Source organism: Monodon monoceros, unplaced genomic scaffold, assembly GCF_005190385.1.
Source record: "Monodon monoceros isolate NGI ecotype Baffin Bay Population unplaced genomic scaffold, NGI_Narwhal_1 Super_Scaffold_1, whole genome shotgun sequence".
Taxonomy (NCBI): domain Eukaryota; kingdom Metazoa; phylum Chordata; class Mammalia; order Artiodactyla; family Monodontidae; genus Monodon; species Monodon monoceros.
Window position 1 is genome coordinate 4410870 of NW_021703765.1, and position 26507 is coordinate 4437376.

Below are 26507 nucleotides of genomic sequence, written 5' to 3' on the forward strand. Positions count from 1 at the left end.
TCAATTATTGGTGTAAGACAGCAGTTCTTATTAGGGATGGTACCAAATAAAAATGTGAGCTCACTCACTGTAACTCAGCCCCGGGAAACAAGCTTTTCCTGTTAGCATGTGTTTCTAGGGTTGGTGAATCTAAGACGCTTACCTCACACTACAGTTCAGTTTAACGTATGAACAACTGTAAGTGTTCAGCTTGACTTGTTCATGGAAATAGACTATTTAAAAATGATCGCATGTCTCTAATTTAATATATTCCAGTTACAAGTGCGTTACAGTGTCTCTTAGACAGTTAACATATTTCCTCTCTTCCCCCAGCTTTATTTGGATCAGAATCTACTCAACTGCCTTTTCACCTAAACGATCTAATTGGAAAGTTAATTCAGTAGAGAAGACAGCCGTGTCTATGAACTCACTGTCAGTTGGGGATAAAGAAGCCGGATATTGGAAGAAAGAATATATTACAAAACAAATAGCGTCTGTAAAAGCAGCTCTAGCTCGGGTTCTCAAACCTCTCCACCCTTACACAGGCCTCCCAGTTAAGACCAAAGAGGCCCTCAGGTAGGCAGGCGTGGCTTCTTGGGGTGGGCGTGTGGTGGTCATGAGAGGGCCGTTAAACACTGAGATGCACCATCACCTTAAAGAAGAAGGGTGGTGTAAGTTCCAAGTATTGTGTATATGGGACCGATGTGTGGTTTGTATTGTGAGGGACTGTTGGATATTTTGTGCTTTTGTGTATCTATAAAATACATAGTATTTTCCTATTCATATATTTGGTTCAGAGGTTTTATGAAAAGCAGAAGCAGCCTGGTCGTCAGCTGTAGTAAAGCAGGAGATTCATTCAAGGCATCCCTCTATGGGCAGAGCCCTTTGTGTTCTTTATCTATGTATCACCAGTTCCTGGAACAGAGCAGCTGTTCCGTGAGTGTTTGTTAGGTGAGGAGATAAGTCCTAAGAGAGAACTGTTGTGACTTGAAAATTTATGTCGAGCGTGTTCTAGGAACTTTGGCTTTGGCTTTTAGGGTACCAGGTGCTTTAGAGTTGACATGTGATAGACTGCAGTTCTTTTGTTTTTTGTGTTTTTTTTGCTGCTAGGCAGACATTTTTGTTTGCTTTTCTTTCTTCAGAATATCTGGTTTAGGTTGGGTAATTATATTGAAAGAAAATAGTGGAAAAGAACACATCCTGGAGCACGTTGATCTTTCCTTCAATGATTCATCAGTCACGGCCATGTGGTATGGCAAAGACTGGCCACGTCTTGTCACACTGTCGACCTTAGATTTGTGTGGGGTGACGCCAGTGTTTCTGAACCGGTCTCAAACCCCCATGAAAAACGGGTAAGTACGAATCAGCAGAACCTCTGGGTGAGGACATCGTATATGTAAGTGCCAGTTGGCCTTCCTTTTGTCATTAAAAAATACCAGTGGTGTATTTTAACTTGATCGCATCTTACAGCCTTCCTTTCATTCTGGATCACTATCATATAGGAAAAGCAGGGGTTTCTCACACTGATGACTAAGCCTGAGCTTAGGCTCCTCATACCTTGGTTATCTATAACTTAGGGAATGATATTCTCATAATAATTTCCTGGATGACAGATGGCCGGCCTTTGGAAGTTCTTAGTTTTAACCATGTTAACACAAAGATACATAAAACTATTATATTTTCCTTCTTTAGTAAGGGATACAGTAATCATAGTTTAAACACTAGATCATAAAGTCGTTAATTTTTTTTTATGTACTTCTGTGTTGAACTTGGCTAGATTTGCAGTCTTGTGCAGGTGACTTTTCTGTGCCTCTCTTTTCTCGTCTGTAAAATGGGGTGATGACGGTTGTGATGTAGGGTTCAGCATGCGTGGCTGCTGTGAAGAAGAGCGAAACATTTCATCATCACATGCATAAATCAGATGCGTGTGTGTCGTATTGCTGACGCTTACTGAGTACTTAGTAGTATTCTGTCATGAGATGGCTTTGCCCTGGGTTCCTACTCATTATCAGGCTTTTGCTTTTCCCAAGAACTCTCTCATGCTCACTTTTCTCACCACTAGTCGTTTTCTTCCAAAAGCTGGACTGTGGCACACATAGCACCCTGACCTCCTGACATAAAATGTATGGAAACGCGAAGGTAGCTGCCTTCTCCTTCTCCAGTGTTGGTTTCCTGCCCCCGGCCGCCTCCTTCCCTCTTTCAGGCCCCTGTGACCTTGCAGGGCATCTGCGGGCGTTGTTCTTACCGCCTTGTGAGCTGCAGCCCCACTGCGGGCTTCTCTCCCAGCCCTTGCCATGGAAGGTGTTGAGATCTCGCTTTAGGGTCTGCATCTCCACAGAAGAACCACCTTCTTTCCTGGTTCCCCTGCGTACAGGCACATTTGAATGATACCTTTATTTGCATAAATCTCTGAAATTCTATATGGTATCATGACGGACCCCAGAATTTTTCTAATGCGGTCTTTAGGTTTTATGCACCATGAAATTATATTTGGAGAATGAGTCTGCAACCTCTGTACTAGTTTGAACACTATGTTATTTGATATCATGAGATATTGTTTACAGGGATTAGGACAGAATTGTTGACATCAATTAAATGATCATGAAAGTTCATAAATGGATAGTGTTGAATTGTAAAGCTCAGTTAAGGACACTGTGTTCCTGAAATTGTCATCCAGGTCAGGAATACTAGATACTGCACAGTGACAGAAATGCCAAAATTCATTGGGAAAATTCATTTTATTTAATTTATATACATTAAAACTCAGTGGACTTCAGACCGCACTTGATAAACAGTGGTGAACAAACCCTGCAAGTGTTTTTCAGGAGTCTCTTTTGATTGGCACTTTGATCGCAAGTTTGTGAGCAAATGCTTTCATCGTGCGGAGACAAGTCGTTGTGCGCGTCTGTGCGACAGCAGAGGAGAGACTCACTGATTCTGATTTGGGTCTTTCTTGTTTCCTCCGTGAGACTTTTTTTTTTTAAAACAGTGAAAGCCTTATCTATGTAATTTGCAGTTTGTGTGTCCCTGTCATATGTGCCTTCCCAGTCGGACACTTTACGCTGTCACTGTGGCCAGCGTTTTCCATTCTGCAGGTGACGTCCTGCGTCCTGAACTTCTGAGAAACGTGGGGTAGATGTCAGCCTTAGTTTCTGCACCAGGACGAACCTGTGAGGCCAAGGCAAAGGGAGACCAGCATGTTCTCTGTGGAGTCTGTCCAGCTGGTCTGGAACCTTGCGTCTGAGGGTGCGGGCTTCGGGCACATTGAGGGGTGTTCTCCCAGCCCCGGCGCCTCGTGGCCACACTGATGATGTCACAGCAGTGGCTGCGGCGTGCGCTCTGGGGAGGTTCTCTCATTTCATTTCCCTCCCTCGAAGGTGGGGCCGTCTCCCTGGACACAGGTGAAGGTCACGCTGAGGCAGTCTGTAGGGCTGGAGCTAAGGTTTCAGCTCCGGTTCCCAGCCTGGCGTTCAGCTTCCCCCGAGTCTGCTCTCCCGTGCTGAGCATATTTTTAGGTTCTCCCTCACGCGCACGCTCACCGAACGCCTCTCCCCGACCAGTGTAGTTCTCAGCGCGAGAAGCTCTCTGAGTGAGGGGCCAGGATGGTCTGGCAGCCAGGCATCTGGTTTCCACTCTTACAGCCCCCTCTGCTTTGAGACAGTGCATGGCGGAATGCCTTGGCTTTGAACTTCTGCTTAACGAACAGTTGAATACCTGTCACCTGCTGGCGTGTGTCTTAGGTGCTGGAGGTGCACCCTTGGCCCCAGCTCCTTGGAGACTTTCCTCTGGTGCTGAGCTGTGTTAATTGACCACTGAGATTGCCTCTCCCTCAGGGTTTCCAGAATTGCCTCTGGGAATGACAGACATCTCTGCCTACCATGATAGAGCAAATAGAATGCTTCATTCTGTTGATTTTATGTGTCATGATGAACAGCAGAGCTGAGTTGTGTTTTCTTACACATTTGAGTTACTTACTCTTAGACACTAATTCTAATATCCAGTTCATGCTGTATCTCCTTCATGAAAACACTCATGATTTTGGTTTAAATTTATTTTCCGACGTTACAGTTTTCACTATCTCTGAGCTATTCTTTTTTTTTTTTTTTTTTTTTTTGCGGTACGCGGGCCTCTCGCTGTTGTGGCCTCTCCCGTTGCGGAGCACAGGCTCCGGACGCGCAGGCTCGGCGGCCATGGCTCACGGGCCCAGCCGCTCCGCGGCATGTGGGATCTTCCCGGACCGGGGCACGAACCCATGTCCCCTGCATCGGCAGGCGGGCTCTCAACCACTGCGCCACCCGGGAAGCCCTCTCTGAGCTATTCTTGATAATAACTTTAAAAGGTTAACCTGCTTTCAGGCAGCCTACTAGACCCCCTACTTTTTTGTCATTTAAGGGATTTCATCTTTGCTTATGCATCCCATACTGAGAATCTATTGCTGATTGTAGCGTTGTGCTGGGTTTTGAGGGGAAGAGGATAGAAGACAGTTCTTCCTCTCCCTCACCTGTGTGATTCTTCAGCTCACTGCTGACGGGGCCGTAGAGTTGACAGTAAGAGCGGGGGTGGGGAGAATAAGATAGACGGTAAGAAATTTGGACTTACCCATTTTGCCTTTCATTTATACAAGTTGTTTCTCCTTATTAGCAATGTGTGCATGATTGGCATGTTCTTAATAGTCTTTTTAGATGTGCCAAAGAGAATCGACAACACGGGGGAAGCCAGAGCTCATTTTTCTCTCTCCTTTCTTTGGCATGATGTTCAAAGACCTCGGTGGCATTCTTTAATTGCAAAGTACAACCTGAGTCACTTAACCGAGTCCACCATGCTTGGCTGTGATAGGCTGATCCGGATCTTCTGCCTGCACCCGGGCCTCGTGGTGGGGCTCTGGAAGGTAAGCCCAGTCTGTACCTGCCACGTTTGCTCCGTCGTGCATGGGGTCAAGGGTTAAGTCCTTTAGATGTTCAGCGACTGCACTCTCCTACGGACCTCATGTTCCCCGCTGCCTGGCCCTTGCGCCTTCGCGGCGGGTCTGCCTTTCTACCCTCACCTGTGACACACGAGCCCTTCCCGCCCGGGCGCTTTGGTTCATGTTACCCCTTTAACATCCTGGGACTTTCCCCTTCCTCCTCCAGCCGGTCCACATTCCATCCTTCTGCTCCTTTCAGGCCCTTCCTCTGCCAGAGTGTCTCCTGTGCGTTTAACCTGGGGCCCTCAGGTGCATCTCGCCTGGAGCCATGTAAGGATGGCAGCTCCCAAGTTGACTCTGGGGATAGCACTCACATCTGTACACGACGGCCAGGCAGAACCCAGGTCCCCACGCCAGCCTCCGGACCATTTCTTCCCTCGTCCCGCTCTTGCCGTCGGGTCGTCTTCTCCCTCAGTCCCTCTGTACAAGGTGACTGGGGGCCAGGCAGCACTTGGCTCGCTCTGGGCTCTTGAGTTGGTCCATCCGGGTTGGCCGAGCGGAAGCCAGAACTCTGGTTGACCCGATCGTCCCATCGGCCACTGGAGAAGGGCAGCTTCAGGCTGCCGTCTGGGTCACCTTCCGCCGGCAGGGCAGCTGTGCCCGGGGAGAAACGGGGGTCGGCTCCTGTGCCGTCCTGTCCTGTCTCCTGCTGCCCGACCGGCTGATGAGTGGACTTGGCGTCTAATCCCTCCCGCTGGGTTTGCCACGTCAGACAGGTCCTGCCACGGCTGCTGAATGTGTGTGGGGTTAACCTTGTGAAGTTCTTACCAGCCTTCTCTTTATCTTTGAGAAGACTTTGAAGCAACCTGGAACTGACAAAATATATTTCCACAGGCATCATATGTCAGACAGCACTTTGATGTTTCATAAATACTAGGGTGTTAATCCTTTCGGTACCGCATGCTCTGTGTATTTGGGTGCATTGTGGTCCTGCTATCAATGTGACAGATAAGTCTTATTAAACAGTGATAATGCATTGGCACTGCAGGAATCTTAGATTGTAAGAAACCACATCTATCTGTGAGATGAATGTGCTGCGATCTTCACAATGACCTTATGAAAAATTAAAATATTTCAGTTGAAAAATGTATTCTTTTTCAGAGGGAGGAAGAACTGGCTTTTGTTATGGCAAATCTTCATTTCCATCACCTTGTGGAGAGGAGCACGTTAGGCTCGGCTGCTATGTATGTATTCGTATGTGGTGTATTAAATTTTGTACAGTCAGCCTAAAGGATCCGGAGTTGATACCATCTTAATATCCTGAGAACAGCTACAAAGACATGCTGTCTTTAATCAGTAGACAGAAGCCAACAGACAAAATTATGTGGCTGTTGCTAAAAACATTGGATTATCCGTCAGTAGCTGTTTGCTATATTTGTTTGGGTTCAGGGTGACACACCTTGTGGAGTATGATTTATAGGGCAGGGAAGCTTCATTACTGCCAGATGCTAGTGCACTGGGGTGCTGCAGGTTCTCTGCAGTAGTTTGCATTTTCATGTCTTGAAAGGCAGGCAGACCTGTGGCCCACTTGGCCTGACCTGCAGATGTGTTTTTGCTTGGTTGGGACAGCGTGTCTGTTAATGGACTTCGGGCCATCAGGTGGGGGACATGCTTTCCGGCTCACTGCTCCTCTCACCCTTCCCCTGGGGCTGAGACTCCCATATGCCTTTTTTTTTGTTTGTTTGTTTTAATGTGAAATGCTCCCCAGTGCTTCTGAGTTTGTTACGTTATGTAGTAATGCGTTTCTTACTGAATGAAAGCTCGTTCATTGTGGCTTTGGGTCTTCTTCCAGGGGAGTCCCTGAGCTGTAGGTCTGTTGTTGGGTGCATTTTCCTGCTGCGCATTCAGCCCCCTGGATGCCGAGACCACTGTGGAGCAGAGCGGAGCTGCTGCCCCGGGTGGATTTCAGAACCATGTTCTGTCATGGCGGTCTGGAGATGCGCAGGGAACACACGCTTCTGCCCGTTTATATGGAAGTTGGTAGAAGGAACGGGGGGCCATGCTTCTGCGTCTGTGGTACTGAACGTGATTGGGAACCTGTAGAGGGTTGATGAGAGCTGGTGCTTTGAAGGGGTGTTAATTTTTTAGAGTATTTCCAATTCAAGCATTTTACCTCTGGTGTTGACAGGTACATTTTGTTTTACTTTTTAGCCCCTACGAGCTGCCTCCTCATACCCCCCTTTCGGATGACAGCCCGGAGTGTGGACTGAGTGGCTACCAACTCCATGTTGATATGCACAGCGGGGGAGTTTTCTGCCTGTGTGGCACATTTCGCAACCTCTCCACCAGCAAAGGTAAAACTCATTGCGTCTTTTGTTTCAGAGTGGAATTCCAAGGCTGGAGAGGCGAGGGGACCACGTTTTATATCTGAGTTAAGAATTGCCCCCTGGCTGGCCGCTTAACCGTGTCCTGGCCCTCCGTCCTCCCAGACCCTGATCACTAGGACTTGTGCAGTTCCTCAGCTGCTGGCTCTGTCTCCGTCATCACCGTCACCCCTGCTCTGCCTCCTGGAATATTCTCTGCTCAGCCTTTCTCCTGGCACTTATTGCTTTGCCCTACCGCATCCCCCCTCTCCCACCCCAACTTCTTCTCTTCTTTCTCAGAGGATTTGGTCGATTTGCCAGCAGGGCCAGTGTCGAGCCCGTCCAGGATGAGAGTAAAGGCAGCGAGCCCTCTGTCCTGCACCGTGTTTATCACGCTTATGGAAGCCGAGACACAGACTGGGGCGGACAGAGGAGGGAAGGGACACCAGTCAAGAGGAGGAAAAGAGGGAATGCAGTGTGCCCTGCTCTGGTTTCTCTGACTGGTTCCTCTTGCTCTCTTTCCTCTGTATCCCATGACCTTGAAGTTTGGTGTAGAGACTTGCATAGACTGAAGTTTAACAATTGTCGTAAGAATATATTACAGGGGAAACTATGCACTTCGTTTCTGAATATCCTGTTCCCAAAATTCTCTTAGCTAATGGATTTGACATCCATTAATACTCCTTGCCCAAATCAGTTTTTTTGAGTTTAGAAAATGGTGGTTTTAAAATTATGTCATTGTGTCCACATTTATTAGCTGAGCTTTTGTAAAGAGCTTTCCTTCATCAACTGGGTGGATCCTGTAATGGCAGGGTAAACGCTTGCATCTTTTCTCTTTTAACCACCAATTTTCAGATTAGGAAAGTGATGTAATTGTCGCCTCCTGTGGTGGGAAACGGTTTTGAGTGCACTCTCTCCTCTCTGTCTTTCTTGTTTAGTGTCACTTTGGACTCTTTGGTTTTTATTTACTCAGTAATTTATAATCAATTACAGACATTATTCTTTGTGAACCTAAGTTTGTTCTTTGTGAAGTCCCCAGTTTGGTCAGTGGGATCCACATCAGGCTGGCTTCTGTGCCATTTTCATAGCCTCTTTTCTTCTCTGAGCCCTCTTTGCATTTGTCTCGGGAAGATTTCTAGATTTTTCTGTGCTTGATGGCACCTCTGATAGAGCTGTGACAAATGTGTATATTAACCTAGGGTGGATTGACATCTTCGTCGTTGATTTATCCTACCCATAAATGTGGAGTGTCTTTCAGTTTGTTCAGAAATACTTTTATGTCTTGTAGGAGTGTATCAGAATTTTCTTCATACTAATTTTGCACATTTCTTAAGATTGTTAGTAAGTATTTCATCTTTGTTATTTCTGATATTATATCTCCTAATTGTTTTGTGATGTCTTTGTGTGGTTTTGGTCTCAGGCCGCTGCTGATCTGACAGAATGAGTTGGGAAGTATTCCTAACACTCGGATTTTTTGGAGGATTTTGGGTACAACTGGCAGTATTTCTTAAGTGGTTGGTGGAATTCACCTGTGAAGCCATCAGGGCCTGGAGCTTGCTTCGTGGGAAGGTTTTTAACTACAGTTCCAGTTTCTTTTACAGATGTATGGCTATTTAGGTTATGTATTTCTTCTTGTGTGAGCTTTGGTATGTTGCGTCTTTCAAGCAATCTGCCTAAATATTAAATAGGTTAAGATTGATCAGTGGGTTCAGGGATTTTTCAGCCTGCTTCTTCTACTGTAAATTTCTCCATGAATGTTTACCAGATGATGGGTACTTATATCCATCATTTTATTAGAGATTGTAAAATGATGATCCCCTAATTCTGTCATTCCTTCTACATCTGTTATTAGCATTCTTTTATAAAGAAGGGTTTTCTATTATCAACTATTTAATTACCACGAAATATAACTAATATAGGAAAGGCATGGTACATGGTTAATTCTTCATTAATTTACAACATAGTGGTTAATGCTCTAATAGTCTTTGAAGATAACTTGCAAGTTTTTTTGGGGGGGAGGTATTATGAATTCATGGATTAAAAAAACAGAGGTTATGTTTTTTAGTCCACTTGAAGTCATTATTTTTATTGTTACTGTGATGTTCAAATTGTGCTGTCATCTCATCTCATCTCCTGTTCTTTTGATATGAGTGTGGTCATCTTTGGTGACTTGCTTGTGTTCTAACAGGACAAGATACCTCAGGCTCATTTTGTCTGTTTCCTACCCAGACCTGGAGTTGGCCGTTTTCCCTAGGAGCTCTGGTTCCTTTTCGTTCCCACTACACTATGGTATTTAGAGACCATAATCTGCATCCTGGGGATGCACATTACTCTTGGGTTTTCATTTCTTTTAGGGTTTTCAGTAGGCAGAGCTATGAGGTTTGTAGATTTTATAATACGTAGAAATAAATCATACATTCATTTAAATTAAAAATCCTGGGGTTTTTAATTAACCTTTTTTATTATACACTTATATTTCTTTTCTTCTGCTCAAAGTCTTTGTGCCGAACAACATCAAAATATATAATAATTTCAAAAACAGTACTGAAATTATTAGTAATAACCTACTGAATGTTATTTTAATTAAGATTTTCCTTGTGGTTCTTTATGTGTTTAAGATATGTCATGTTAGAAAAAGTTAAGTCACCTAAAATAATTCTGCTGTCTGTGGGTATGCTATCTCTTTGATATACAATTAGAGTGATTTGTTTCAGTTGATTTTTTATTTTTTCAGGATTCCTTTGCTCCTACTTTTACATTTAAAAATTACATACAACATTTATATGGTCCAAAGTTGAAGTTACAAAGCAATGTAGTTCAGAGACATTTACTTCTACTCTTGTCCCTTCACTTCTCTTCCTTTCCTCCCTTCAAAGTTAACCCTTTATATTAGCTAAGGTTTGTTCTTTAAATGTTTCTTTTTGAATACATAATGCTATATATCAATATATTCATATTTGTTCCGTTTTTTTTTAATGAGGCATACTATACTCCCTTTTAAGTTCCTTCCTTTTTCCCAATTAATAATTTATTCTGGAGATTAGTCTTTATTTATTTATTTTTTTAATGGGCATGTTGGTTTGTTTATTTATTTATTTATTTATTTTTGGCTGCGTTGGGTCTTTGTTGCCGTGTGCGGGCTTTTCTAGTTGTGGTGAACAGGGGTTACTCTTCGTTGCGGCGCGCGGGCTTCTCATTGCAGTGGCTTCTCGTTGTGGAGCACGGGCTCTAGGCACATGGGTTTCAGTAGTTGTGGCGTGCAGGGTTCAGTAGTTGTGGCTCGTGGGCTCTAGAGCACAGGCTCAGTAGTTGGGGCGCACGAGCTTAGCTCCTCCGCGGCATGTGGGATCTTCCCAGACCAGGGCTCGAACCCGTGTCCCCTGCATTGGCAGGTGGATTCTTAACGACTGCGCCACCAGGGAAGCCCTGGAGATTAGTCTTTAGAATGAGATACAGATCTTTTTCATTCTCTCTTTTTAAAACATCCATAGGTAGGTAGTTTGTTAATGTCTTTTTCCGTGGTTTCCAGTCTTTGCTGTTACAGGTGGTGGAATAGCGAATATAAAAGGAATAGCCTTGTTCACACATTGCTTCATGTTTTGGCAGCTTGTCTTTGGGAGACTTGCTTAGAAATAGGGTTGTTAGCTCAAAGGGTAAATGCAAATGTAATTTTGAAGAACACTGGCAAATTCCCCTCTTATGAGGGTATTACCAACTTAATGGGAAATTAAGTTAATAAAATACGTTATCACTACGTATGTTTGTTCCAGGTTTTTGTTATGTGTTCTTACAAGTTAAGGAAGTTTCTTTCTATTCCTGGATTTGTTGGATTTTTTGAAAAAAATCAGGAATAATTGTTAAATGTTGTCAAATACATTTGGGCAACTGTTGATGATATGATTTTTTTTCTCCTTTACACCATTATAGTGAATTTCATTAATGTATCTTCTATTGGTTAACATCCTAGAATCCCTAAGATAAGCTTCTCTTGTCACATGTATGCTTATTTTTAAGGTACTGGTTTCAGTTATTTGGTTTTTAGCATTTTCCATTTAAACTCAGGGTACAGTTTTCCTTTATTTTTTATGTTTTAAATCTGTTTCTGATTCTGTTATAATCAGGTTTTCTACTTGTAATTGAATCAGTTTTAGTATTTATATGATTTTCTAGAAATCATCTGTTTTCTTTAGGTTTATTTTGATCTTTTTCTAGCTTTTTTGAGTTGACTGCTTAGTAATTTTCAGGTTTTCTTGTTTTTCTTCAGTGGTCTTTTCTTTTCCTTTTTTTTTTTTTTTTGCGGTACGCGGGCCTCTCACTGTTGTGGCCTCTCCCGTTGCGGAGCACAGGCTCCGGACGCGCAGGCTCAGCGGCCATGGCTCACGGGCCCAGCCGCTCTGCGGCATGTGGGATCTTCCCGGACCGGGGCACGAACCCGTGTCCCCTGCATCGGCAGGCGGACTCTCAACCACTGCGCCACCAGGGAAGCCCTCTTCAGTGGTCTTTATGCCCAGAATCTTGGACTCTCAGAGTTAGGAAGGACTGGTGAGGTGATCTAGAGAATGACCCCTCCTGGGCTTGAATTTGCTCTGCCTGGAAACAGCCCACCCGCTTTTGTGAAGGTGTGAAAATTTGGCCTTTCACTGAGCCCAAATTATCTTCTCTGTATTTTAACCCATTTACCTTTATCCTGATATTTAAAATAGAGGATGAAATCTATCCCTTTTCCCGGTATACACTGTCGAGGGGACTGCTGACATGCTCCCTGTCTATACCCAGGGCACAAACTCGTGGGCCTGGGGCTGGTGTTGGCAGAGAACTTGTTCTCTCGCTCTCCAGGGCTCCAGCCCTGCATCCTCAGGCGCCTTTCACTTCCAGCATTTCCTACCTGACACGATCTCTGTTCTCCAGGGGTTGGGTTGAGGTCTGTCTTAGGCAGGTGCTAGGACTTCAGAGGAGAGGATTCCCCTTCTCCTCGTTCTCAGCAAGTATAGCATCATGTTGATGAAGCTTTGTGTGTGTCCCTCACGCCTAAGCTGTGCCCGTGATGATCATGAGGACAGGACGATGGTGACAGAGAACACGGATGGGCACTCATCAGAGGTGCTTGCTGAACGTTTCCTATTTATATTAATCTCCACGGCAAGCCTGTGGGCTGGGCACTGTGATCTCTCCCGTGTTGTTAACAGGGCGGCTGGAGTGGACCGTAGGCCAGTTCTTGAGTGACGAGCAGCTGGTGCATGGCGGAGCTCCATCTGCACCCGAGCCTGGCCGCTGTCTCCTCTCCACTGTACTTTGCAGTGATGTGCTTCTAGAGTGGATCTTCTTGTGTGTTTGACTGTCTTTTCAAGGTGTTGACATTGTACAGGTATCAGGTGGGGCCCTTCTCTGCTGGAGTGCTGACACACCCCTGAGAAGGTGAGATGGTTGTTAGGACGCACAGGAGGCCAGGTAAAGTGAAGGAGGACAGGAAACTTCTGTGGGAATAATTCACCTTCATCTGTTGTTTTCACAGTGAGGAACACTTTCACCCTAAGACTTCACACAAGACTCAGGTGCTTCCTCTGCGTGTAGTTCTGCGATGAGGGTCAGCAGGGGGCGCCGTTGCCATCAGAGTTGTCACATTTCACCGGAGTACAGACTCCAACGCCTGCTACAGTTTTTGAGAAACTGTCTTGTGGTACCAGGGAGTATATTTAGTAAATTCCAGCGATGTCATTGCAGGAGGGGATGACAGCACTGTACCCCATCAAGGATAAATGTTCTATCATCACATCCCTAGAGCTGGGGGCATCCTCGCCTGGCTCTGAGGAGGCAGCCTATGGGGAGTGGCAGGAAGGAGAGGGGACCAGGCCCATCTGTGTGTCTGGTGCATGCATTGACCGTTGCTGGCGGGATGCAGGGGGTGTGCTGGCGGCGGATGCGCACGTCTCACGTGTGTCGCCTGCCCTCCATGACGGGTGCAGAGAAGCCTGCTGGGCCAGCTTGCAGGCCCTGGGGAGGGTGGCTCCAGGGGCTCCCGGAGGGCTCTGAGGAGGGGCAGGCCAAGGGGGGCCGGGGCCGGCGTAAAGCGACTAGTTGTGGCGCTCAGACGGGTTAATGGGGAGTGGGCCAGACCCAGTCAGGAGGGAGTGGAAAGGTACAACTTTAAATATGACGTAATTGATGGACAGAGCCTGAGTTTGGTCATTTCGTAGGACCGCTTCCAGCATTCCATCTTTAAATAGAAGGTCTGAGGCTGTACCAATTTAGTCCACAAATTCATTACAGTTCTATTAAAACACCCCAAAGGGAATTTATTATGAAACTTGAAAAGTTGACTCTAAAATCCATTTACGAATACACATGAATATGGCATGGTTGATAAAATTTTTGTTTTAAAGTTTTAAGTGTGAGGTAGTGTCATATTTTCTCTGTCCGATGTGTGTTTAGACTACAGAAAAACAAACAGTTAAAAAACCCATGTAGCCGCCACACAGTGTAAGAAGTAGACCATTACCCATAACTCTGAAGCCACCTGCGTGGTTAAACTTTTTTTGTATTGTTAAATGACACAAGGAGAAACGCATAAAACAAATTATCATAAAGCAAACAACTGTGTGACCACCATCCACGTCTTGATTAAATTTTGAAAATAATAAGAGGGCTACTGGTCTTACCAAATGTTAAACACACAGTAAAACTACAGTGACTGAGAAAGCATGGGATCATTGAAGCTGCAGCTGCCCAAGGTACCGTGCACATCTTTTGCAGTTCCAGATTCTCTTGTCAGGTATTCTGATAAATATTGGACTTATAGCAATTTGTAGCTATTTTAATTAGCTGTACCATGATATGTCTATAAATCTGAGCATGCCTTCATCCTTTAGAGGAAATGTATATATTTCTCTAGAGTTTTAGTATAGAATGCATTGTGTAGAATAATTTGCCTACGATGGGCTAAAATGATCTCCAGAAATGACTGTGCAGTCAGTTCATATGCAGGGGATACAGATAATCAAAAGATTCACGCCATGTTTATATTCATACAGAGCAACCGCAGTGAAGCATTCAGAGTGAGTACTGGCCATTTTATGCTCTTTACCTCTTGGTCACAGTATTTTCTCTGAATAAAATATCCCTCTGTTCTATTTTATTAACTCTGTCTCATGTACTGTGCTACGAGGTTCTTTGGATTTTTATTGTTGCAGTTGCAATACATGTTACTAAAATCAAACCAGAAGACCCTAGTTGGTTCTTGGAGCTGGAGTGAGATCCCTGAGACACAGAGCTCACCCTTGGGGGATGAGCACCCTGGGACCCTGCACTTGGCCAGCGCTGTGAGGCCACAGCCAACGCCTCTGGGCTGTGAATTCCCACACTTGTCTGGTGGGCTCAGCTCCCACGTGGTGACACCACGCCTGCTGTACTGTTCACCTTGTCTGCCTTTCAGGTCAGAGCAGGCTCCGTGCTGGCGGCTCTGCCTGGTCCTCCAGTTTGCCAGTGCAGAGCTCGAGCTCTAGACATTATCCTCCTCAGTCAGACGCTGTCCAGGGAGAGGATGTCCTACCTCTCAGCGCTGCTGACGGTGAATACAGAGAATCCAGGTCCTTTCTTATTTCCCTAAAGGCTTCTTTGACTGCTTCTCCTTGGAACTTTGTCATATTCCTCCCCCCAAGGACCTGGGATGTTTTCTCTTTGTATTTTCATGTGTTCTGTCACTTTGACGAGTCATGGCTGCATTAAGAATTTTCTTAAAAGGAACAGTATTACCTTTTTTTTCAAAGGAAGGTTCATGATTCCTGAGCCTGTCCATGTTTGCTACCTGCTTCTTTGGGTATTGCCACTAAAATTAAGCTAAAAGGATGTTTAAGTGAAGACATATTTTGTTACCTGAATTGGATTTATAAGAGAAATAATTTGTAAATGGAAACTTGAAGTAAGCTTCTTAAAGTGCATTGTGGGTTTTCCTGGGCACACTATGATTTCTGTTCTTTTGCAAATGTGGGTAGACTGTTGGCATTGGGTCCCCAAGACCCAGTGGATCTGCTGGGAGGTTCAGTGATCCGCTGGGAGGACTCACAGGTCTCAAGGTATGGTTTTATTAATGGCTAAGATTTATTACTGCCCGAGGGTACAGAGCAAAGTCAGTGGAGGGGAAAAGCCTCAAGGGGTGAAGTCTAGGGGAAGGAGGTGCAGGCTTCCAAGGGTCCCCTCCCAGGATGTGCGGTCACACAGGAGTCGTGAGAACACCTGCGTAATGCTGCCTACCCGAGAAGTGTGTTGGAGGCTCAGCACCCAGGGTTCTTTTTGGGGCTGGTTACATGGGCACCTGCTGCCTGGCTCACCCAAACTCCAGACTCCCAGGTGGAAAGGTGCTCAGCAGGAACCACATTGTTGGTACAGACTGTTCAGGCAGGTGACCCACTCTTGTCAGCGAAGGATGGTGGGGTGGGGGCACTCCTGGAATCCATCCCCCGGCCACCAGCCAAGGGCCAGCCTCGCAGGCAGGCCTTGCTAAGAATAGAGGGTCTCAGGATGAGAATGGGTGCAGCCCAGTGGAAGAGCAGACGGGAAGTAGTCCAGCTGTGTCTTTGAAGTGTTAATAGAGCTTGAAAAAGAGCATGATGAGCAGTGCAAAGTATGAAAGAATGCATATTTTTTGACCTTTGTATCAGGCTAATTATTACCAATTTTCAGGAGCTGAGGGAAAAGGTTTCGCATAGTACAGCAGGTTGTAGTCTTTTTATCAGTATTGAGAGGGAGAGTGATGGTAAAGAAGCAAAGGGAAAGAATTTTCTTTTTTTTTACATCTTTATTGGAGTATAATTGCTTTACAATGGTGTGTTAGTTTCTGCTTTATGACAAAGTGAATCAGCTATACATATACATATATCCCCATATCTCTTGAGTTTCCCTCCCACCCTCCCTATCTCACTCCTCTAGGTGGTCACAAAGCACTGAACTGATCTGCCTGTGCTATGCGGCTGTTTCCCAGTAGCTATCTATTTTACGTTTGGTAGTGGGAAAGAAGTTTTAAGTAACGAGGTATGCTGCTTCTGTCACTTATTTGAGTTGTTATAAAAATGCATTTAAAAACTAATATCTTTTTCTTATTATGGGATTTGAAAATTCTGAATATACGGACACTTCTAAAGAAGCAAATGAAAGTCACCCAAGGACAACTCTTGTTTATATTTTGGTCCATTTTCAAATCTGTAGCTGTATTTATATTTGTGGACCACATTGTGTGAACAGCGCTTGCTTTTTCCCCATGTCACTAAGTAGTACTCTTTGGAAAAATTAGGTTTTGAAAAGTTGTGTGACAACCCATTGTTTGGTTTTATCAGGATTTATTGACCCAGTCTCCTTCTGTTGGGCATTTAGGTCTCCATTTTCATGATTATAGCACTATTATCATGAACATTAATTTGAAAAATATTTGATGATTTGAGAGGTGCAAATGACATCTGATTGTTTTAAATTTGCAAATGTTGAATGTTAGGTTGGCTATTTAAAAAAGCCTGTTGACTGTAGCAGAAGTTTATGGCTACTGTAGCAGCTATCTGGTAGGCTATTTCAGGGGCGTCTTCGTAGGATCCAGATTCCGGAGTACCTGTCACAAGTGTGTGATGGTGCAGTAGCATGAGAACCTTCCACGTAAGGTTCCCTGAGGACTAAAGTGAGGAAGTGAGAGGAAGTAAGGAGTGCTTCCAGGAGGTGGGCATGTGCTAGTGTTGTCTTGTTTTTACATTTCTCTCCTGATTGAATTTCCATCTGTTTGTGTTTGATTGGTTCCATTGTTTTAAATGTTTACAAGATTTATACGAGTTATATTTGCTGCGAGTGTTTTCTCCATTTTGTCTTTTGCCTTTTAATTTGGTATATGTTGCTTTGGATCCTTCCCAAGTTTTTAATTGTATGTAATCAGTCCTTTCTTCCTTGTTTCTTCCGAAATTTTTTCACGTAGAAAGTACTCACTTGCCAAGATCAGGCGAATATTCACCTTTGTTTCCTTTACATCATTTCTCTTCATTTTTTAAACCCACACTTCCTTTTGATTAACATAAAGATTACACGCAGCCTGCAGGTTCCTGTGCCCTTCGCGCTTCGGGCTCTTTCTCTCTGCTGAGGATTGGCACCCCTTCTCCCTGTATCTCCACCAGGCAGGAAGGCAGTTCAAGCTTTACTTGTGAACTGTGTTATGAAAATGTGTCCCTCCCCCGATGTAACATTTCTTACTACTGAACATTCATCCAGCGTTTCTCAGTTATTTCCATCCACTTATTCTTTTAGATATAATTAATAGTCACCTGGCCAGATGTTAAATGTCTTATTTGGATTTTGATCAGATTTGTATTGAATGTGGACATTAATTTGAAAGGAATTGATGTGTTTTTATTTAGGGTTTTGGACTATCTCTCCATTTCTTTAAGTTTTCTTCTCTGCCCTTAGGAGAAATGTTTTCTTATGTAGGTCCTTCACCTTTCTCAACTCATTTTTGTGCTGCCATTGTGAAGGAATATGTTTAGATTATGTTTCCATTATCTGTTGTTAGATTTGTTCTATCTCCTATAGAGATTCTGCAATATGCTTTTCATTAAAGTACTGATTAAATGATAAATATTCAGTGCCTTATTCTGTAAGACAAAATAGAAAATATTGAGGGGTTTGAAAGAAGTTATGGACCTGAGAACTTATTTTTATTCTATGAATAAAGTAGGGTTGTTCAACTTTTGAGCAGCAGACACTGGTTAGCCCAGATAACCTCTCTTTAAGAAATTCTACTTTTAAAGTTTTTAGTGTTTGTTTAAGATACTTTTCGTACATAGCATGTTATCCCATTTTTATTTTTGTGATTCCAAAAATAGATAACTTTTTTGTTCCCTGTTTTGTTCCCTTGATACTAATTACTTTCTATGTTTCTAGGTCAGATTATCCTGTCTAAGCATTTGTGATAACGGGAAGGCATTAGAAATAGTACAGTACTTTCTAGGTGGTGATTATCTAGAAAAAGTAGAACAGATAATTCTTCAGAGCATCTTCATCAGTGGTTGTTAGTACATTTTTTCCTGCTTTGTACTTTTGGTGACTCATTATGAAAAATCAGCATTACAGATTCTGTTCACAGAGCAGGAGAACGCTGATCTCCATATGTTTTATGTCAGTGCTCGCAGGGAGTCAGTGGTCCTTGCCCTGAAGCAGAAGAGGCCATGTGATTTGTGGGACCCCGTGCAAAATGAAACCGCGGTGCTCCTCGGTAGAAAATTATTAAGTTCAAAATGCTGACAGCAGCACATTAAACCAGGAGGGGTCCCTTGTATCCACACAGGTTGTGGCCCCTGAAGCCAGCCCCGGCGGTAACATGGGACCTGTGAGGAGGCGCCTCAAACCTTTATGTGATGAGCCCTCTTCCTCCTCTTTTGCATTTCCGGACTCTTGACTCTGTTTGAGAGTCTAACTTCGTGAATGCCCGGCAGTTCCTTGCAGGAAGTCACAAACGCATGTCCACTGGGGCTGTCAGACTTCAACTCATCCCTTGTTGCTACTCAGAAATCTTCTAATCAGCTCTTGCTAGTCCTGCCTTGTATTTCGCAGAAAGGCTGTTTAAACACAGTCACTCATCTTCCTCGTTCTCAAGGCTCACGACCCGCCGTGCTGAGACTGATCGTCCTCCCTCACCTGCCAGCACATCTCCACGGTGTCACTGTCTGTTTGTAGGCTTGATTTTTCCTGTTTCAGAGAAAAAGATGTCTCACTGTCTTGCCAAAAGATTTTCCAGTTTCCATTCCTAAATATACCTGCTCCTGCCTGTTCCGGGACCTTTATTTAGCCCTTGGTCTCTTATCTGTTCATTATTTCAAACCAGTTTTCCATCAGCTCCTCTTCCACTTATAAATGTATTCATGTTTTCTGATTCGAAAATTATTTTAAAAGAAAACAACACTTCTGTATAGATGGGAAAGTTATTTTTTGTTTGAAAGCTACCTAGAACCTAATTTTCTACCTAGAAAACTTCACCTAAAGCTGGCTTAGCAAGAAGGATTCATGTTGAAAAACCCAGGGTAGGTCTTCTTCCCAGTGCAGTTTGCCGGGTGGGCTTGTTGCGTGTCAGTGGGACTGGATGCGTCCAGCAGCCTTCTGTCCCTCCTTCTCGCTCCCATTCCGACGACTCTTTTTTTTTTTTGCGGTACGCGGGCCTCTCACTGTTGTGGCCTCTCCCGTTGCGGAGCACAGGCTCCGGACGCGCAGGCTCAGCGGCCATGGCTCACGGGCCCAGCCGCTCCGCGGCACGTGGGATCTTCCCGGACCGGGGCATGAACCCGTGTCCCCTGCATCGGCAGGCGGACTCTCAACCACTGCGCCACCAGGGAAGCCCAGTATACCAGAATTTGCTCACCAGTTTTCCTGTTGATAGAGAGGGAGTTAGGGTTGTTTTTGTTTTGGGCTGTTATGAATAAAGCTGCTATAGATTTCTTGTGCAAGTCTTTTTTGTGAACATATGTTTTCATTTCTCTTGGCTAAATACCTAGGACTGGGAAGTCGAATTAGAGCAGGTTTAATTATGGATTAAAAGTTGCCAGTCTTTTTTTTTTATGTATAAGAAATTTTTATGTATTAGAAATTGCCAAACTTCTTTTTTTTAGAGTTGTTGTACCATTTTACACTCCATCATCTGTGTGTGAGTGTTCTGGCTGCTCCGTATCCTGGGCAACCGTTGATGTTATTAGTCTTTTAAATTTTAGCTCATCTGGTGTATGGTAGTCGTAGTTTCTCCCTAATGGCCAATAGTGCTGAGTACTTTTCCACGTGCTTATTGTTCATTTGCATATCTTTTTTTGAAGTGTCTTTAATCCTTTTGTGGTGTTTTCTTTTTTTTTTTAAATCAGTATTTGTTTCTTTATTTCTCAACCATAGAAACTCTTTATATATTCTGGATAACAGTCCTTTGTCAGATATATGTTTTGAAAATATTTTTTTCCAGTCTATGGCTTGCTTATTCATTTTCTTAGTGGTATCTTTTAGTGATCAGAAGTTTCTCACTTTGATGAAATCTAATTTATTATTTTCTTGTTTTATGGTATTTTCTTTTTTCTGTCTTAAAAACTTTTCCTACTCCAGGTTATGGAGATGTTCTTTCTTCCAGCTGGATTATGGTTTTAGCTTTTACATTTAGGTCTGTGATCCATCCCTAATTTAATTTTTGTGTGAAGTATGAGGTAAGGGTGAGGTTCATGTTATTTTCCCATATGAATAGCAAGTTGTTATTGCACCATTTGTGAAAAGGCTTTCTTTTCTCATTGAATTATTTTGTTGTCTTCATCAAAAATCAGTTGCTTGTAAAAGTGTTGGTCTATTTCTGGACCTGTCTGTTCTATATTGTTGATCTATTTGTGTATCTTTGTAGTCATACCACACTGTCTTGATTGCTTTAGCTCTATAGTAAGTCTTGAAGTCATTTATTTTTCTTTTTCTCAAGATTCTGTGGCTGTTTTAGGTCTTTAGCATTTCCATGTGAATCAGCCTGTCACATCTTATTATTTATTTGTAAATTATTTATTAAATACCTGCTGAGATTATGATTTGGATTGTATTAAGTCTATATATCAGTTTGGGTAAATGGATGTCTTAACGGTGTTGAGTCTTGCATTCCATGAACATGGTACATCTTTCTCCTTGGCAGTGGGCTTGGCTCTTCAGAGGGAGTATTATGGTTGAGGTAATACGTTAAGGTGCTTAGCAACCTTAGTCTGGCATTTATAACAATTCACCCTGTAATGTTAATGTTTACTACTTGTTCCACTAATCACAAAGCTTTATAAAGTGCTCTCTATTTGTGTCTCATTTTGCTTGGCTTGGAGCTTGACCATGGTCATACCTCTAGCAAATGCCTGGGCAGGTTTGGAACGAGCTCCTTACGACTCTGAAGTCCGTGCTTGTGCATGCATGTCGCGGGAAGCCAAGAGCGGGGAGCCTTGCATTGTATTTCTCTGCGTTTTGAGGATGGCCTTACGTATTGGTAGGTTAAAGTTAGAGTCCCCAACAGCAGACTTTATTCTGAACGGTTTAAGCAGCACAGGAATGCATAAGGACGCAGCGGCTCACACACAGCCTCTCTGGAAGAGCTAGACTCTGCGCTGGTATGCGTGTGACACACTGTGGCTTCTCTTGTGAAAACATCGCCCTGTCACACCTAGTAGTCGACCCCAGAGTGCTGCCCGTGCCGGCTCTGCGAGGACTTGGGCCTCTGCCCCTGCGTCTGTCAGAGGCGTTTTCCCTTCTCTACCTGCTCCCACGGCTCACTCTGACCCAGGCGAGCAGGAGCGTGTCTCAGGGAAGGAGCCAGGCCACTCACGACCTGGTTACGGGAGGGCTGGGAACGGGAGGTAGTGAGCATGGGCAAATCAGCAACAGTTTGGGGAGCCATAAACGGTCCCCCAGTGCATCTGTCTGTGCATTCTTAGATTTTTCTCTATTGGCAGTAAAATGAAAACAAAACTCCATGAGAATCTAGATCTACGTTATACATTCTCAGCTAGTATTGAAACCAATAGGTGATCGTGTGTCCCCACGTTCGTATCTGTTTTAATCTGCTGTAACATGGACTCCAGACGCAGAACAGGTCTGGGTCACGTTTCTGCTGCTGACCACCGCGTGGCCTCGGGCAAGGAAGGCACTGCTCAGATCTTGGCGCATAGCTTTCTCACCTGTGAGCTCAGAGAATTGTAGTGTCTAATTAATAGTACTATTTTAAGGTATTCTTTTAAGCTGCTATACACAAAGTATGTAACATATGCTTGGTGTACAGTAAATACTCAAAAACATGACCTATTTTATTTGCATACACCTTCACATATGCATTCTGTGTGCAGATCGCTTACATGTACAGAGAGCTTCACCTTGTTCTGTCTTAGAGAAGCAAGCAGTTACACAGGGCCAGTGGGAAGAGCTCTGACCTTTTAAGATACCACAGTGTTCTAGCTGTTCTGCAGGGAGGATGTCTGGTGATAACAGAGTAGCAACAGTCCTCGCTTCCTACAGAGATTTCATGTTTATCAACTCAGACAATTGCCGTTGAGCTGTTATTGGCTGCTGTACCTTGGGGTCCACTTTCTGCCGTGTCCTGAGGACAAGCCGGCAGTCCTGCGCGTGGCTGTGTGGTGACCAAGGGCAGAGCAGAGCCACATCTGCTGTTCAGGATGTCATTGCTTCGCCTCCTCCGAGGCCTCGCTTGAGAAGCTGCACGGTTCTCGCTGAGCACTCAGCAGCAGAGGAGGGCACGTGGGCAGCCTCTGTCCTTGGACCAGACTGGCTAACAGGCCCTCCAGGGCTGGAGCTGCGCCGCCTCGCGGGGCTCCCGCCCAGAGCTCGTGTCCTGGTCCTGATCTTTTGGCCGCACTTCCGTGAGGACACCGTCTAGAGTTTCTAGAATGGGGCTCTGGCTCCCAGGGCAGCTTGGTTCTGGTTTTATTTTGTCCCATGAAATGAGCAGCATGGGGTCGGAGAGCATGTGCCTTTCTCTGCTCTCCTTTCTCTGCTCTGCCCGTGACTCACATCTCACCCTTGATCAGGTGTTGCCTCTGAAGAAAGCTTGCGTGCGAGTGAAGGCCTGTGACCTCGTCACGGGTGATGCTCCCCTTTGCAGGACGCATTAAAGTGGGTGCACGGGGCTCAGCCGTCCTGTAGGCCCCCGGGCGTGCGTGCACCTGGGCCGTGACAGCCCTGGGTGGCGAGGCTGCTCCCGGGCAGCTCTGCGTTGGTCCAGGGAGGGCAGGGCTCTGGTCTCAGCTCTTGGTCAGCATGTGGTGGGGATTTCTGCTTGTTCATACGGTCCTGCGAAGACATGCGCTGGGCTCCTTCCCTGACCGCTTTCCACGTTCACTGGCTCTCACCCCTCCTTTCTCTGTACGTCTCTCCCCTCCCTCACATTTAATGCCCTTTTTCTGTGCAGTTTCCGGCCTCTGTTTTCTTAAGTTCCACGGCTCTGGTTTCCCATTTTCCTAGCGGTTTGTTTAATCAAATCAGTGGAACCCTTGCCTCGTAGCTGTCTCCCCATCGGTGACAGGGTGCTGTCCTGTTCACCCCAGGCATCTCCCCGTCTCACCATTGAGACAAGCTCATTTCAGGAATGCAAGTGGATATAGTAGTGCCCTCGCCTCAGCCAGATGCCCCAGTCAGCTGTGTCAGGGTCTCCTTCCACCCCTGAACCCAGTACTTAGCTCCACGAGGCTTCCTTTATAGAGCAGCAGATCCGAGGGATCTTGACTTGTTGTCCTGCATTGGTTGGCATATAGTAATTTTAAAAATCTTTGATCTTTTCAGGATACATTGAAAATGAATATATGAAGCTCAGTGTGATAAGTTTTAAAAATAGCACCGAACACCTACCTCTTATTGGAAAAGTTGGCCTTTCTTGGAAAACTAATATTTTTGATGGCTGTATAAAGGTAATTTCTTTTTTCTTAAAGTACCTGGTTTCTGTATAATAAATGTGTCTGTTGATGTATATGTATGGTGCTGCTTTGAAAGTGCTAGATTTATTGTTCTGGTGTCTGAAGATTTGTGCACGTCCTCTTAGCCAGTGGCGATCAGTTGATTGATTTATCCAACGTGTACTGAGGGCCTTTCGTTTTCCACGGGGCGTGGTGGAGTTGGTGCGTGGGTGGCGCGCAGTGCGTTGCTGAGCGGTGTTGATTGCAGCCTCTGTTCCCGCCAAGTCCTTCTGGCTGTTCGTTTTGCGGAGAAAGAGTGGAGCCGTAGGTTGGACCAGGCAAGTAGCATTTACTCAGAAACATCTTAATTACTTCTCAATTACATCTTAGGACACCAATTTAAAGTTTATTGCAGTTATAAGTTCCAGCATACAGATTTTTCCTTGAACAGTTAAATCAGTTTTTACCTCTATCACAAACCAGCCACACGGAGGGGAGGGAGGATGTGGTGGCTGGGGACTGGCGGGGGGGCGGCGAGGAGGGTTCTCACGCAGTCTCGCTTCTCCTGTGATCCCTGTGCCCGTGGGTGCCCTGGTTGTCACTCCTCTCCATCTGTGTGTTGTGGGATGAACAGGATTTCCACAGGATGCATCTGCTGTGGATACAGAGGGCCCCAGTTAAGCTGGCTTAATTCTGCCTACAAGCATGGATGCCTTGTGACAGTGGCTAGGGGTGATGGCTGAGGCCAAGAGCAGCGTTGTTGTTGAGCGTGAAAAGCAAGCACTTCAGCATCATTAAGGATTCTCTCTTGATCCACTTGCTATTTGATATACTGAGATGGTTTATTCTGTTTATTTGTGAGCAGTTGTTTAAACCTTGGTAAAGATTTATCACATACAAAGGAATATTATTTCATGTCTTCAAGAGCACAGACCTGACTTTTTAAAGGGGGTTTAGATGAGTCTTACAAAAACGCGTGCTAAAATGTTGAAGTCACAATGGACCTTGAGGACCTAGAAAGGCAAAATGTCAACATGGCAGACTTAAAGGGTCAGCATAATATAACAAGAATATAATTTGTTTTGTGTTCCTTGGTAATCGAGAAGCAGATACTCAGTTCCCACTGTGGGGTGGGAAGGGAAGCGTTGTAATCGTACAGGAAACACAGCTTTATCCCAGCTCTGACCATTGGAAAGGCGGTCTCTGCGTTTGTTGGTGCCGGTTGCTGCGCGTGGGCGCAGCAGTTCAGTGATGGCCAGAGCTGACGGGGCCACCCTCCCTACCTCCCCGCCACACCCCGTGCGGAGGACTGTCACATGCTTGTCACATGCTGTTCCCGCTTCCTGTAATTTTGTTCTCTTTCCTCTTCTCCCTCCTCTTTCACTTAATCCTTCATGACGAGGCTCCATCTACATTTATTAAGTCAGGTCTAATTGGCCATTTTATCCTTACACTTACGAACATCTGTGTTTATTTTGTAGAGTTGCTCTGTAATGGACTTAACTCTTTTGGAAGAATATGGGAAACCCTTCTGGTGTTTCAGTTCCCCGGTGTGCATGAGACCCTCTCCCGGGCCCTCTGACGGCCCTGCTTTCTTGGGGGAGACGTACCGTGTGGACTACGCAGACGCGGAGGGAAGGGTGCACTTGGAGCTGGTGTGGATCGAGGAGACGGGAGAGTACTTTATCGTCAGCCTGGCGCTCTACCTGCGGGTGGCAAAGATAAACCACTGGTTTGGGACCAAATACTGAGCGTTAGCAGTAGGCGGCAAATTATTGTTGCTGTTTGTTTCTTTTGGACTGACTGGTTTTGTTCTTGGTGTTTGTTGGAAGTTAAAATAAAGCAGTAGTCTGTTCGATGTCCTCTTATTTCACACTAGAAATCATGATTTCTGAGTCATTTTAAAGTTAAGGTTAGAAGATTAAGTTAAATTTTAAAACCGTGAAAATAGCACGTCACAGTGGAAATTCATGTAAAAGAAAAAGAAAAAAGATATTTGCTTCTCTTCTGCACTTACACTTTAAAAAAACAAGAAAACGGATCAGACTGAAAACAGATCAGTTTTCTCTTGAGGGTGTGTGTGTGCGCGTGTGCGTGTGTGTTGTATACGTAGGGTTTTTTCTTTATTGGTTAGAGCCCCAAATAAAGAAATACATTTCAGTGTGAACTTCATGGTATTCATTAAAATTAGAAAGTGCTGTGTTCATGGCATTTAGCAGCCACATTAGTGTTCAATTAAGCAAAGTAAAATAGACAAGTGACCTGCTTCACAAGGAAAGATGCACCTGTAACCATCAGAGGAAGTTGTTACCCCTTAGAAGAGCGAAGCGGGATGCACATGCAGTTCAGACACCCAGCTCTGCATCAGTGGGACAGGGAGGGAAGGACACTCCCTCTGCAGAAGTGCTTTAGGAGGATCGGTAGACACCTGGGGTTCAAATGGAGGTAACATTCACCTAATCACGTTTTTCAGGGATCTGGTTCTAAATTTGTTTGAGATTGTATCGATTATCTTTTTCTACCATATTTTTATCTCCCACTTAAAGTTGTTCTCAGAAGTGATCGTTGAAATGCCGTGTTGCTCCCACAGGGGCATACACGATTAAACTCCTCCCCCCTCTATCTCTCCTCTTCTCTTACTGAAATATCAGTTTTCTCTTGAGAGGTGTTTGTGTGTAGAATAAAGAGCTTGAAGACAGCAATAAAAGAAAAGGTTCTCAACCAAAGAAACGGGAGAGTAAAAAGGATCCCTGCTCTGAAGCCGTCCTCACCCTCCCGCCGTCCTAGGTCTTGGGCTGCAGATGTTGGGGAGGGAGAAATTTGAGATCCGTGTCAGACACTGAGAGCACGGGG

General features: G+C 44.8%; 1 protein-coding gene across 1 annotated transcript in view; it reads left to right on the plus strand.

Annotated features, from left to right (window-relative positions):
- The window catches only part of FBXO15 (F-box protein 15), a 40316-nt gene extending 14579 nt beyond the window's left edge, over positions 1-25737 (plus strand). The window contains exons 4-10 of the mRNA XM_029230856.1: positions 313-555; positions 1122-1331; positions 4741-4867; positions 6044-6126; positions 7094-7236; positions 23545-23669; positions 25136-25737. Coding sequence (XP_029086689.1) covers positions 313-555; positions 1122-1331; positions 4741-4867; positions 6044-6126; positions 7094-7236; positions 23545-23669; positions 25136-25405 — 1201 coding nt within the window. The 3' untranslated portion in view covers positions 25406-25737. The remainder of the gene's footprint in view (positions 1-312; positions 556-1121; positions 1332-4740; positions 4868-6043; positions 6127-7093; positions 7237-23544; positions 23670-25135) is intronic.
- The last annotated feature ends 770 nt before the right edge of the window (positions 25738-26507 follow it).